Source organism: Musca autumnalis, unplaced genomic scaffold, assembly GCF_047663935.1.
Source record: "Musca autumnalis isolate F117 unplaced genomic scaffold, ASM4766393v1 scaffold_2, whole genome shotgun sequence".
NCBI lineage: Eukaryota > Metazoa > Arthropoda > Insecta > Diptera > Muscidae > Musca > Musca autumnalis.
In genome coordinates this window covers 75,634,107-75,649,308 of record NW_027411755.1, presented here as the reverse complement: position 1 = coordinate 75,649,308, position 15,202 = coordinate 75,634,107, and the positions used below count along the sequence as shown (strand labels likewise).

The 15,202-nt window shown below is 33.9% G+C and overlaps 1 protein-coding gene across 44 annotated transcripts in view; it reads left to right on the top strand.

The window, feature by feature from the left end:
- The window catches only part of Nckx30C (solute carrier family 24 member Nckx30C), a 370,077-nt gene that overhangs the window by 272,709 nt on the left and 82,166 nt on the right, over positions 1-15,202 (top strand). For 27 of the 44 annotated variants that reach the window (XM_073968003.1, XM_073967990.1, XM_073967971.1 and 24 more), the window contains one exon: positions 10,969-11,162. In XM_073968003.1, the coding sequence (XP_073824104.1) occupies positions 10,969-11,162 (194 nt within the window). The remainder of the gene's footprint in view (positions 1-10,968; positions 11,163-15,202) is intronic. The other 17 variants (XM_073967975.1, XM_073967993.1, XM_073967977.1 and 14 more) reach the window with 1 other exon arrangement.

Genomic DNA, 15,202 nt, shown 5'->3' with positions numbered 1-15,202 from the left:
CGAGATGCTTGAATCTGGTACTGCTAATCACCATGTTTTTCGCGGCTGCGAAGCATATCAACTTCATTCAATTGACAGATGTTTCACTGTGGAGACTGAATTTCCCGACTGTTGACCCAAAGGTCCTTCCCAATTTTGGCATTAAAATCGACTAGAATTATTTTAATGTCATGGGCAGGACAAGGGTCATATGTTTCTTCTAAGCGCTCGTAAAATGTCCCTTTGGTCTGCTCGCTCTTGTCTTTAGTGGGAGCATGAGCGGAAAAACAGCTGATGTTTAAGAATTTTACCTTCCTCCGTATTGTAGAAAGTCTCTCATACACATGGGTGTAGGTGAAGACCAGATTTTTTTTAACCTTCGACCAACCGAACTAATTTTTTATGTCATGACTGCTATAATACAGTGCGTCACCTTTAGATGTTGTTGTGACGCCTTTCCCCATCCATCGTATTTCCTGTATGGCAGTAATATTGGCCTTGTATTTTCCTAGTACTTCCGTCAATGCTTAAACGCACCTTTCCTATAAAGAGTGCGATTATTCCAGATACAGATTCGCAGATCATATTCCTTAAAACGTTTAAGAGGGTTATCAACTTTTGAGGGATTTCTTTTTCATTTTCTTTATTATTTCATAGTATGTTGCTTTTCGGAGGGATGGATGGGTTACTAGCCCGACGCCTAACCCAAGTTTTTAACGTTCTTATGTGTGAAGGAACGCGCGGCCCATGTTAGCTCACTATCTTTAATAGGTGTTAAAGACAGCTCCCCAGGTGACACCAACGGTAAGTCAGTGTTCACTTGAGTCGTCGGTCAGAGCCGTTGCTTTGTATCTTTCATCCCCTACTTCTCAAAACATGCAGAAGGGAAAAATTCTTTAACAATAAATGGAAATCGGGTACTAGGAGGGAATGGAATGCAGAGCACTACGACCACCCTTACAATTTTAAGTAGTAATTATCTAAGCCGATAGATTTCACACAAAAAGTTCAAAAGCAATTTTATTTCTATTTTGTTCTATTTCTCCTACACCTACCTCCTGAACATATTTTCTCTACTAACGGCTTAAGCTCGGACGGTTTATAACTTTCTCCAATACATTTCTCAGCAAACACAAAAACGTCCTGTTGCAAAAAAAAAAATGCATAATTATCCACAAATAATATAACCAAAAGCATACTTTAAGGGACATTTTCAAATATGTGCCATGACTTTTGTAAGTCTCCATCAGATTTCCCCAACTCAACAATAAACTTTAACCTTTATCCTTTTGCTAATTACGTTCCACATAATTACCCATTAGTAATGCCAACAACCATTGTTAATGACTGCTGCAAAGCATATTTCTTTGGACATATTTTCTCCAAAAAAAAAAACAAAAATAATTTCCCATAAATTATACTTGTTTGTTGCCATGCGGATAATCGTAATGGTGATGGCGATGATGACAATAACAGTAATGTAGTTTGAAGAAATTTCTTTTCACTTCAACTTGTTATTCTCTTGCCCGATGTTATTGAAAAGTAATATTGAAAAAGTTTATTTTCCTTCCATTAACTTTGAATAATTCTTTTATTTTCTTCTTGTTTTTGCTTCTTCTCTCAATAAAACCAAAACGAATGGAAAGAGGTTACAAGAAAATACATACTTGCATACATATTTATATTGACTAAAGAACACTTCACTGGAAAGTTCATATCGTATAACATAATGCACTACTGACTTGAATAGATTCAAGGATTATGTGAAACACACAAATTCAAGGATAAAAATGTAAGAAAAATATATTTTGTTGTATGTAATTCATAACAGATATTCATTCGTCTACAGTATTTTGTCTTTGAACTTTGGCCAAAATTATAAAAAAAACAAATTCCTTGAAATCTGCCAAAAGAATTATTAATATTTAATTAAAAATATTACGAAATTTTTCTTTGGAAAAATACTACATAAAATCAATAAGAAGCAATATAATTGCAGATTAATTACTTTATTAAGATTTATTTCACTTAAGTATCTAAATACTTTGAATAGCGTAAAAACTCAAATTGCACAGCACTAATTCATTTTAAGACCTTCTTACCGATAGTAAATTTGAAATTTAAAACAAACAAAAACAAAACATTAATTCTTCATATTAGGGTGCCAAAAACTCCAAAATGTTGTTGAAATGCATGCCCTGCATTTTTTTGTCTGAAAAATTTATGTTTATCAAAATTGAGTTTTTTATTATCAAAATTTGTTATTTGTTAGCATTGTATGCCCAATGCGTATGACTGTTATTAACCAAAAACAAGGTAATAATAATACGCACTAAGGTTCCAATGTTAACAAATAAAAAAGCTTCGAAAGCTGACTTTTCCTTTTCTGTAAAAATAAACAATTATAATGCAGCAGCATAAAACGCGAGAAAACATTTTTGTTACCCGTTTTTAAAAAGTTATAGCTTATTCGGAAGATATTATTCTCTGCTTTCAATGAAAAAAAAAATAATAAAATTTGAATCCCAAAAAGAAGTTGTATCCGTTTTAAGTTGACCGCCTAAGAATCTCCGTTTGATGTGACCCAATGAAATCAAATGTATCTTCATCTTCCGTGGACTCCAACAAAACCGAATTAATACATCAGCCCGAGGGGAATTTTTTTCAAGTTTTGTATCACAGTGTAATTGAGAATAATGTATTTATCGACTGTTTTTATATCCTCAGTATTTATGCTAACGAGAGTATATACTAGGGTTATGACGTTTTGACCTTTTTTCTCAAAAATGATTTCCCGTAGCGAGAATGAATGAACTTTTGCCTATTGATGCCAAAAAAATTAGTTTAGGTTCACAAATGGGCCATATCGGTCCACTCCCTCGGATACCTCCCCTACAAAAGTTAAAATTTTCCACCAAAATGATGCGCACAATATCTCTCGAAGGGACTAACCGATTTGGTCCATACTTTGCACATCGTAATATTTCTACCAGACAGAGATCCAATTCAAATATGGACTATATCGGTCTACCCCTTCGGGTACCTCCCACACAAAATTTCGTAAAAAGTGCAGTTTAAGACCTCCTCTCGAATCCTTTTGATTTTTGTTGTAACGACATGTATTCACTGTCCCTATTACGAAGGTATAAGTTTTTTTCAGGGCAAGTCCATACTTCCTGCGAAAATGGCCCGAAAACTGAAAAAACCGCTATGGCACCATGTGTAGTGCACGATAACTCTCGAATGGATAAACTGATCCTGTCAAAAAATTGACAGTAGTAATATTTTGCGCAAATTTATATCAGATTCTAAGATGGGCGATATCGGTCCACTCCTTTGGTTACTACTAATATTTCTTCGAATATTATATGGGTATACTCCTTCCGGAACCTCCCCGACAAAAGTTCGAGAATATTCCCAAAAATGGTACGCGTGTTATCTCATAAACGGAGAGACCGATTTGGTCCAAACTTTGGATCTCGAAATGTTTCGTCCAAACTTTGTTTATGTTCAAAATTAGGCCCTATCGGCCCACTTCATGGGATACCACACACACAAATGTTCAATCTTTTTGATTAAGTGAGGTTAGGAGTCTGTTCGAGAATCTTCGGAAATTATTACCGAAGGTACTCCTAGTGGCCCTGTTCACGACGGTATTATGTTTTTCGTGGACAAGTCCATGTTTCCTGATATAATGGTCCAAAAGCCGTAAAGCCCTAAAAACGTAGTCTATCGAAAGGAACGACTCAAAAAAAGTAAGTTTTTTGAGAAAAAGTGTTTAAATTCACACAGGCTGTGGTTATTTCTCTGTCGGCAAAGCCGACTGATACGTTTTCACTTGTTTTTTATTGAAGATTCGGGTGATAGTTAGGAGTCTTGAAACAATTTTCGTGATCATTTTTGCTTCCATTGTTCATTGTGAAAAAAGAGAATAAGAGAGGGCTACCGCCGCACGGGGCCGACCACGTGATACCCTACACCACTTTCCCTGGTCATTAGTTTTCCACGGATTTTTTTTTTCGTATCATTGCGACACGTGTTGTTATTTACTTTACAATGGAAAGACGAACCGTTTTGGCTTCATATAGCTACATATATATATTTCCAAAATGAAAATTTGTATTGAGAGAAAAACAATACCAAAGCCATTTATAAATATCGTTTGGTGATTTTTACCGTAACGATAACTGTACCCACTTATAAATTAGACTGAAGTTCCGTTATCTAACCGCTACATTGCATCAACGGAGAAGTCAAGAGTTGGTTTTCAAATTGCGATTTCGTAATTTTTCAGAGTATGACCCCCAGAAATAAACATCGACCTCTATTATGGTTACAATAAAAACAATTAAAACTGTGGTCTCCATATTAGGGTGGGGCAATTTAAACACCTTATTGGACCCTTCGCGTTTCTGATTCCTGGGATTGTACTGAGCAAAAATTATATTAATAAATATTTTTTCTTCCGCTTGGCTCTAAAATTCTTAGTATTTTAGGTAACTTAATTATTTCTCAATGTAAACGGGCTGATTATTTTTTATTTCGTGCCTTTAAATTGTCCACCGAATGGACTAAAAAGCTGCGTAAATACTTTTTTCATATCCCTTTTTGTGTCTGAGATATAAATCAATTAAATAAATGTCATTAGCTGTACGACTTTCGCTTGTATTCACTGTATGCAATGAAATTCGGAATGTGGGATGGAATTTGGTCTAGAAATAAACATGCCAAACTATATTGAAATCGCTTCAGATTTAGATATAGCTCCCATATATATTCTCGCCCATGCACCAATCACATTATGTATGACCAATTTTGATGAAATTTGGAATTTGTGACGGAATTTGGTGTAGAAAAAGTGTGCCACATTACAATGAAATCTGTTCAGATTTGGATATAGCTCCTATATATATTCGGTTGATTTCATGCATCAAACTCACAAATTCTGTCACCAAATTCGGACTAGAAATGAGTTTGCCAAATTATATAGAAATCGGTTCAGATTTTGATATAGCTCTCATATATACTATTTTCCGCAAATTTCGTGTATTTGACACACCAAACATAAAATTGGACAGACATTTTGCTTTAATTTGGAAAATGTGACCCAATTTGTTGTAAAAAAAATTCGACAATTTATTTTAAAATCATGGTTGTGTAGGATATCATATAGTCGGCCCCGCCCGACTTTGATCTTTCCTTACTGGTTTTTAAATATATTTCATATTGCCATTGTAAACGATATGCATCTCTTAAGGCCTTATTTTTGTATGTATATTGGTCATATAGGAAGAAACACCATTTTATATTTTTTGTAGTACATATTATAAACATATGTATATATGCATATATGTACATTGTACATACATACATATTAAAACAAAATATTAGAATTATAATACATTGATATAAAAACAAAGTTCAATAATACCATTCAAATTAATAAATATGTATGTAGTTGCAAGACTTCAATAAGAGATCAAAATTGTATATTATTTGCCGCCTAATTTTTCTATGCAGGTTTACAATAGTTTGCAGGATTACAGTAGCTTGCAATGAAATACTGTGAATATAAGATAGATTCTGAAACTGTAATTACGCTCCAAGTAGAAATGGAAGAGCATGTTTGTTGATGTCGATAAAAAAATGTTATAAGTCGATACAGGAAAGGCCGACAAGACAATTTCGTCACGAGATTTTCAAGCATTTTTAGTTGAATTCTCAAGTTTTCATTTCATGGGGAAAAAACACATTTTCACCCATATAATTTCCAGAAATTTAAACAAGTCACAACGGCATTAAGTTCGGCCCAGCCAAGTTCTATTGAAGTAAAACTGAACAATTAGTTTCCTTTCGTTTATGAAGAAGACTAAATACCAAATTCAAAATACCGAAATTCGGGTCGTGCCGTTCTATGGGGGCTATATGCAGGTGTGGACCCGTACGGACAAATTTTGGGAGGGGAAGTTTTATTCCACGAACGAAGACGAAATACCAAATTTTAGCCATTTCGGTGGAATATTAAAGCCACAACCTTCAAAACACCGAAAATCGGGAGGTACACTTCTATTGGGGCTTTATGAAGGCGTGGACTATACCGACAAATTAAGAGTGGAAACTGGAATACAAATTTCAGGTGGAAAGTTGGGCCTAAATGCAGGCGTGGACCTGTACGGACAAATTTCGGGAGGGGAAGTTTTATTCCACGAACGAAGACTAAATACCAAATGTCGGTGGAATATTGTACACTTCTATGGGGGCTATATGAAGGCGTGGACTATACCGACAAATTAAGAGTGGAAAGTTGAATACAAATTTCAGGTGGAAAGTTTTACACCCCGAACGAAGACTAAATACCAAATTTTAGCAATTTCGGTGCAATATTGAGGCCATAACTTTCAAAATACTGAAACCTGGGATGTACCTTTCTATGGGGGCTATATTAAGGCGTGGACCTATACCGACATATTAAGTAGGGAAAGTTGAATACCCCCAACGAAGACTAAATACCAAATTTCCGCCATTTCAATGGATTATTGTGGCCATAAACTTCAAACTACCGAAAATCGGGAGGTACCATTCTATGGGGGCCACACTAAGGCTGGGACCTGTACCGACACATTTCTGGGAAAAGTTTTATACCACCAAAAAATACTAAATTCCAAATATCGGCCATTTCGGAGGAATATTGACGTCACATCCTTCAATATACCGAAAGTCGGGAGGTACCGTTCTATGGGGGCTATATGAAAGCTTGGACCTATACCGACAAACTTCTTATGGAAAGTTTTATACCCAAAACCAGTAAGGAAAGGATCAAAGTCTATATAATACCCTATACCACTGTGAATATGTAAAATATATATGGGAGCTAAATCCAAATCTGAATAGATTTTGATATAATTTTTCACATTTATTTGTAGACCAAATTCCGTCACATAGTTCAAATCAAAATTGGACATATATAGCGTGTTTCGTGCATCAAATACCTCAAATCGGTCGAAAATATATATGGGAGCTATATCCAAATCTGAATCGATTTCGATATGATTTGCCACAGTTATTTCTAGACTAACCACCGTCACACATTCCAAATTTCATTGAAATCGGACAAATATAGCGTGTTTCGTGCATCAAACACCTCAAATCTGCCTAAAATATATATGAGAGCTATATTCAAATCTAAACCGATTTCGATATAATTTGGCACACGTATTTCTAGGCAAATCCCGGCAAACATTTCAAATTTTATTGAAATCGTACATATATAGCGCGTTTCGTGCATCAAATACCTAAAATCGGCCGAGAATATATATAGGAGCTATATCCAAATTTTAACCGATTTCTATATAATTTGCCACACATATTTCTAGACCAAATTCCGTTGCACATTCTAAATTTCATTGAAATCGGACATATATATCGTGTTTCGTGCACCAAATTCCTTAAATCGGGCGAAGATATATATGGGGGCTATATCCAAATCTGAACCGATTTTTACCAAAATAACTAGCGTTGGTCCTTTGCCCAAGAAAACTATCTTCTCCAATTATCATGCGAATCGGACAATAAATGCGACCTGTACTTTGTTTACAAAAATACATGGACAGACGGTCAGACAGACAGACGGACAGACAAACGGACATGCGTAAATCGACTCAGAAAGTGATTCTATGTATACCCCTGAACGGAACTATGGGTCTATCTCGTTTCCTTTTGCATGTTACAAACTAATGCACAAAGACATAATACCCCTTACCACAAGGTGGGTACCGGGAGTACCGTTCGACGGGTGCTATATGAAGACGTAGTTCTATACCGACAAAATTCTAAGGAAATAATGTATGTAGCCCATTTGCAATACCAAACATCCTAGGAGTAATAGAAACTTCAATACCAAATTACAAAGCTCTATCTTAAAAATTGAGAGCTGTATCTTGATTTCAACAGACGGATGGACGGACAGACGGACATGGTTATATCAACTTAGAATTTTACCCTGATCAAGAATATATATACTTTATAGGGTTTCCGATGAATATTTCGATGTGTTACAAACGGGATGACAAATTTATTTATACCCTCCATATTATGGTGGAGGGTATAAAAAAGTGTTAAACGGGTGGGTGCAAAAGTATATATTGGCTGAAGGGAGACACTCTCAGGCATTTTTCTGCGAAAACAGAACAAAACGTCACAGTAATTTTTTTAAAGATGATAATCCTACCTTCACTGCAGAAATACAATGAACATAATATATAATTGTTCCACAAACATCCCCGAAGTGATGAGGGAGACTTCTCGCATATCAATGAGTGCACCCCCGATTCTTATAAGCTAAATGATATGGGACATACATACTTGTAGAGAAGTTTTACATGGCTGAAATACTCAGGAAATGTCGCCAACATTACTGAGGGTATTTTGCCACCGTTGAAAATTTAATATTGCCTGGCCGGGGAATCGAACTCAATACCTTCACCGTGGAAGGCAGGTGTGCATACCATTGCACCACGGTGGCACCCACAATGAACACAATAGCTGCTATAGTTTCTGAAAAATAGTTTTTTCTTTCTACAGAAATGTTCAAAAATTACGTATTTTGCAAAATAATGGAAAATGATGTATTTAGGGACATCCTGCACCCACCTAATTTTTTTCACCTAATTTTTTTGGTTTCCTAAGTTTCAATATGTTTACTATCGAATTCTATATAGAAATTAAATACAGTGACGACAAAAAATTGGGGTTTTGGCCAGGAAAATCGATTTCTGAACCACTTTTTCAATACAAACTCAAAGTCTTTCAGCTTAATTCGAAAAATAACTAAACATCTAAAACATTTTTACTTTCTTAATTTTCGAATCGACATCAATATACATGACCTATGTTAATAAATGTTCACACTATTCTATAGTCAACATCAGGATGATAGGGTAAAACATGTAAAAAGGGAAACATATTTTTTAAAAGTGTTTGTTATGTTTTTTTGTTCCTTTAAATTTTTGTATAGTTAATTGGCATGTTGTTGTTATTGTTAAGCATTGTTTGTGTTGTTGTTATTTTGATTCTTGTTTTAATGCTTAAAAACATATATTTATTAGTATATAAAATGTGTAATGTATATATGAAGTAAACTAAATTGTAAAGAAAAATACGTAAACATGATAGGCTCGACTATGTTTTGTGCAATAGGGTCTTAATCTTAACTATTATCCCATTTCGTTTGTGTGAAAAAAAAATTTTATTCCTAAACGTATCTTTCTCCTTTAAAAAATTGACTCAACCCAATAGAAAATCATTTAGATTTTAGCAATTTAACACAAAATTTAGCACTAGAAGCGGAGCTTTACAAAAAAATAGTGTATAGAAGAAAACACAGCTACATATATAGTGTAGTCAGCAACAACACTACTTTCTCAAAACAAAATCTTGTTTGTTTGTGTTTAAAACCCATGTGTATATTTAGTACATATCCCAAATCATAGCTGCTTTTTGGCTTTTGTATAGAAGAAAGAAACCCCAAAACCAAAAATTCCCAAAGAAAATGTTTTCCTGGAAAAACTGATCCCAAAAGCCCCACCCAAGAAATATGCAATACATTTCAAAAACCAAAATAAAACGCTTTCAAGTAGACTGGAAATACCACAAACAACAAATGCAGCTACAACCAACATAACATTCTCAACTCTCTTTCTCTCTGTGTTACCTTCTCTACCACCAAAAACCCAAGCCTATTGCTATCTCTGTTATACCACCACCACCACAAATTGCAAAAAATTCAAAAAAACTAATCAAACTCAAATTCCAATACCCAAAAATTCATTACTCAAAAAAATTAAACTCAACTCAAAAATCTTTTTGGCCGTGGCGTGGTAAATATATGTAGTGGAACCTATATTTATAACAACAAACAAAGTAGTGTTCTTAATTTGTTTTCTTGATTTTTCTAGTCTTTGCGAAAAACAAAACAAAACAATCAAAGCCAGCGAAAGAAAGACGAATTTTGCTACCAACTTTATTTTCTATATTAACAAACAAAAAAAATTATTTTTATATTGATATAAATGTTTGGCTGTGTTATTATCCCCCCCAAACCCCCCAAGTCCACAGAATTTAAGTGATTACCCCTTCTCAAAGCTTTTTCTTGCCTTAGCCTTGTTTAGCAAACCTCTAACCCCGCTCTACTTTTAGACTCCATTTTCAAAGTAGTGTTAGCTTTTCTCTCTCTGTCTCTAGATACTGACTCTAATGCTGTCTCCAAACATAGTCTTCTAAATCTTTGTTTCCCCCTTTTCCCTTTTTAAAGTAGTATTACTTTTCTTCTCTCTCTCTGTCTTTGTGTATCCTCCTCCATAACTGATTAATTGTATAACACAAAAATTATTTATAAAAACTAAAATTTATTTTTAAAAAATTATTAAAAAATATTAACAAAAAAAATAAAATATTTATTTTAATTTGCCATAACAAAAAAACTATTGAATATAAAAATTTATGAACAAAAACAATACAAAAAATACGAACGAAATTAGTTTTATTCGATTTTTAATCGATGAAAAATTCTTTTTTCTTTTTTTCTTCTTCTATTTTTTAATGTATGATTTTATAAATGTAACGAAATCTCAAAAACAAACAAAAAATATGTGGATTTTTCCGTTTTCTAAAACTTAAAATTTTCGAATTTTTCAATATCCAAAAATCCATTTTAAATTCAATCAAAAACGAATGCCTCTCTATATCTATGTGTGTGATAAAATCTCTCAATTCAATTAACTGTTTGCCTCACTGTGCAACATATTGTTTTCGGTTTTTTTGAAAACATTTTCTCTTCCCCCACCCCACCTATTTGAAATTAAAAAATAAATAACCTAAAATGCAATGAAAAATTTTAAATGCCTCTCAAAACACTGAAACTAAAAAATCAAAAAAAAATCCAAAATCAAAACATCCTTGTTCTCAAAAAACACAACCATGAAAATGACAAAGATGATGTTCCAGGCAAGGTGGACGAAAAGGCGACACAACTGCATGCTATCGCTTCCCTCAAAGTGCTGTTGGATGCAACAAAACCACAACGGGGTGGTGCCACAACATCGGCTGCCAATCATGTGAAAATCAATTTGAAGGAAACGACACTGGCCGATCGTCCAAATGGCAATATTGATACAACTTTAGATTCGGTGAGTACAAGAATTTTCAATTTTCTTCCATTAAAAATATATAGAACAAACAACTTTAAAATATATAGCATAAGTTTAGGTGTTTCCCGAGTAAACATAATTAAAGTACAAATTTAGGGTTTTAAACATTTTAATAGTATTTTTATCAAATCCTATATATTTAAAAAAAAAAAAACAGTTAAAAAATATTTTGTCAACTAAAATTGTCACATTTTAAAATTAAAATTTTTTTATTAAAAATATAAATTTGGTTGCTATTTTAAATAGTATTAAACTTTAACTTTATTATAAAATTAATTAACACTTTCAAACAATCATTTTAAGGTGTCACACAATATCAACTGCATTTTTTTATTTTGCAAAAACTTACTTTTTTATTTAGTTTTTTATATTTTATTTAATTATTTTCAATGTCTTTTTCCGTTCATCATAAGTTTAAAATTTGTGAATTGAAATAGAAGTCAAATTCCAAATGTTCCAATTTTCATTTTAAACTAGGGCTGCTCAATTGGGGGCACATGTGTAGTCGGTGTGTGTCACTTTGCTCACTCACACAATTAAAAAAGAGAGCTTTTGTCTTCGAAATGAAAATTTTCAACACACAATTGTTTTCCATTACACAAGACAACCCAACAAACCAACATTACTTGAGAAAATTTGATATTAGAATTGTAAATGCTTGTGCAGCAACTGGAGAATAATCGAAACTTGATTCTCTTGAAAATATTGAATGTGTATGCTCATTATTAGCTTATCCGTGTTATTGTAAAATGTGTCAAAATGGTTGTGTTTCAAAACCAACACAATAACAAAATATTTTCGAATTTGTATGAGCAGCCCTATTTTAAACTAGGGCTGCTCAAAGGGCGCACTTCTGCTGTCGGTGTGTGTCAATTTGCTCACTCACACAATTGAAAAAGAGAGCTTTTGTTTTGGAAATGACAATTTTCAATACACATATTTTTTCCATTACACAAGACAACCCAACAAACCAACATTATTTGAATTAAAAATTCTTGTGTAGCCACTGGAGAATACACGAAACTTGATTCTCTTGAAAATAATGAATGTGTATTCTAATTATTAGCTTATCCATGTAATTGTAGAATGTATTTATACGAATAGCTTTTCGTAAATTTTACTAAATAAGACTGAAGGGTATGTTAGAAAACTATCAAAATGTTTGTGTTTCAAAACCACCAAAATAACAAAATATTTTTGTATTTGTATGAGCAGCACTCTTATAAACTCATAAATTTCTCTCGAAACATTTTAATTGTTTGAAACATTTTAAATGCGGTTCTACATAGAATTCCATTTGTAATTCATTCATTGAAATTACAAATTTTATTTGTAATTCGATTTTTTGCACGATAACTTTTAAACGGATCAACCGTTTAGGTCCAAAATTTGGTTCTCGTAATATATTGTCCAAACTTAGATCAAGTTCGAAGGCTCGGGTGTCAGGGGCAAGTCCACACTTCCTGAGAAACTGACCCAAAAGCTGCAAAAAAACCCTAGGCCACCATAGTGCGCACTTTGCATATCGTATATTTCCGCGAATATTAGCTAAAGTTTGAAGATGCTGCTTATCGATAGACTCCCTCCAGTACCTCCTCCAAAATTTTCCCTAAAATGATATCTTGAACAGAGCAACCGACTTTGGATCTCGTAATATTTTGTCCAAACTTAGTTTAAGGTCGAAAATGGGCCACATTGGTTCACACCTTCGGGTACCTTTCACACAGAAAAATTAAATATTTTTGTTTAAGTACAGTTTACGGTATGATCGAGGATCCTTAGGATTTCTTACGGAAGCTATTCCTTGTAGTCCTGTTTACAGCGATATTATTTGAGCAAGCCCATAATGTTCCAAAAGCTCTAATTTTTACGGTGACCAACAGAAATGACTGATGAGCGCACACAACCAGCTTTCAGACGAATTATAAGCGGCCAATTCGGTAGTTGCAGAGAAATTCAAGGTCAAAGTTAAACTTTTGAGTGTTTTTACTATTTTTCGTCAAAATATGAGTGTTTTTGTGATTTTTTATGTCTTCCTATGTATTAAAGATGGTCAAACACCAACAAATAAATAATGAAATTACCAAAAAAACAAAAAAATTCGAAAAAAAAATTTCGAAAAAAAATTGTTTTCAAAAATTTGTATAAAACATTTTTTACAAAAAAATTTAAATTTTTTTAAAAATAAATACTCATTGGGTTTTCATAAAATGTATATAACTCGTATAAAAACTCATATACTCAAAAAAATGTTAATTTGTGTCAAAAATCTGTAATTCATATGGAAACTGTATAGAAAAACACACATTTTTACCCAGGTAATTTCAATAAATTAAAAAAAGTGTTAAACGGACGGAACGGGATGGGTACAATAGTATATATGGACTGAAAGAGGAGACTCCCGGTCATCTTTCTGTGAAAGCAGAACTTTGTTCCACAAAAGTTATAGTCCACTAAATTTGGAATTTCATAAAATTTAGTACCTGAGGAAAAGTAAAGTAGCTCATGTTGTGTAAACGCTATGGTGATTTACAAAAGCGATATCTTAAGGCCACAATCCTACTTACGTAACAAAAAATAAATGAACACAATATCTGTTATAATTTCCGAGAAATAGCTACGTCTTTCTTCAGAAATTAGCAAAAATTACGTATTTCCCAAAAATGGGGAAAATGTTCGTCTTTAGGGGCACACCACGCCCACACCTTCCAGTATTTTAACCTAAGTCTTTGGTTTCCTTAGTCTCAATTTGTTTACTGTAGAATCCTATAAAGAAATTAAATATCTTTGACAAAACAAAATTTTGATTTTTGGCCAGGAAAATCGATTCCTGAACCATTGTGCGACGTCGATATCATTCCTATTCCAGGATTTATATAGGCCTTTGTCGTTCAGGCCCCTGCCCCTGCAACTTGAGTACAAAGTCTTATCCCCCTTCTGGTGGACGGGACATAGAACTCTTATGTTCCATTCATCGGATAGAAGTTCCTCCTGGCAGATGATGATAATTAGCAGTATTGAACTGCTCGACTGGAAAACCATCGACTACTATTGCGGCCTTATTATATTTGAACCGGTTTATCGGTCACCCGGCCAGGATGGTATACTTGCAATACCATCTTCTGGGATTGAATCCTACAGGCTTATTATTCTTCAGTGGGTTTGCTGTTGTTCTTGCCTCATCCTGGCCGGGCGGTATATACTTCACACCATTTTCTGGGATTGAATCTGCGTCGTCATCGGTAGTAGTGCATACCAACAGTATGCAAAAATGTTCTTTTCATAAACTAAGCACGCCATCAATATATGTTACCAAATACCTTGCCGGACTCAACAACAAGATTTTCCGGTATCCCAGCCAACAGTTTGATGTTCACCTTTTGGTAGAATTTTCGGACTTTGCACATTTCCGATTTTCCATTTCTCTTCTTTTCGTCTCTTGTGCTATGTGTTACTCCTGATTGCAGGGTGGCCCTATATACAAGCTTCCATCCCTTCGGTAACAGCACGACACTTCTGGTCATACCATGGGTTCCTTGGTGGGGGCCTCTGGAATCTGAGTATAGATTTTGTGGATGTGTGCATGGAGTGTACAATACTTTGTCACTGCACTGATAACACCGTCCGACAATTTTCAAAAAATTTTGTTACACTTGAACCGGACTATATACGTTTGAAAGTATAGGAAAAATGGAGTATAATGGTATTTTTAATTTTTCGTTTTCTCGTCGTTTTGACCTTTTAGAGGTCAAACAAATTTCAAAGGTCAACATTTTTCAAAAAAAAATATTTTAAATACTTGTACTCGTCGTACGATGCAGGTATTGGTGTCATATTAAAGAGGAGAGTATAGGCTTTATATAATAATTATAAATTATTGCATTCCAGGATAAAAAGGACATTAAAAATATCCTTGAAAAATTAAATCAAAAGTGAGCATTTTGGCAGGCGCATATCTCCTAAACCGCGAAGAATTTTAATTTGCTCATGTAGGCAAAGTTGCAGGTTCTTGTCAAAAA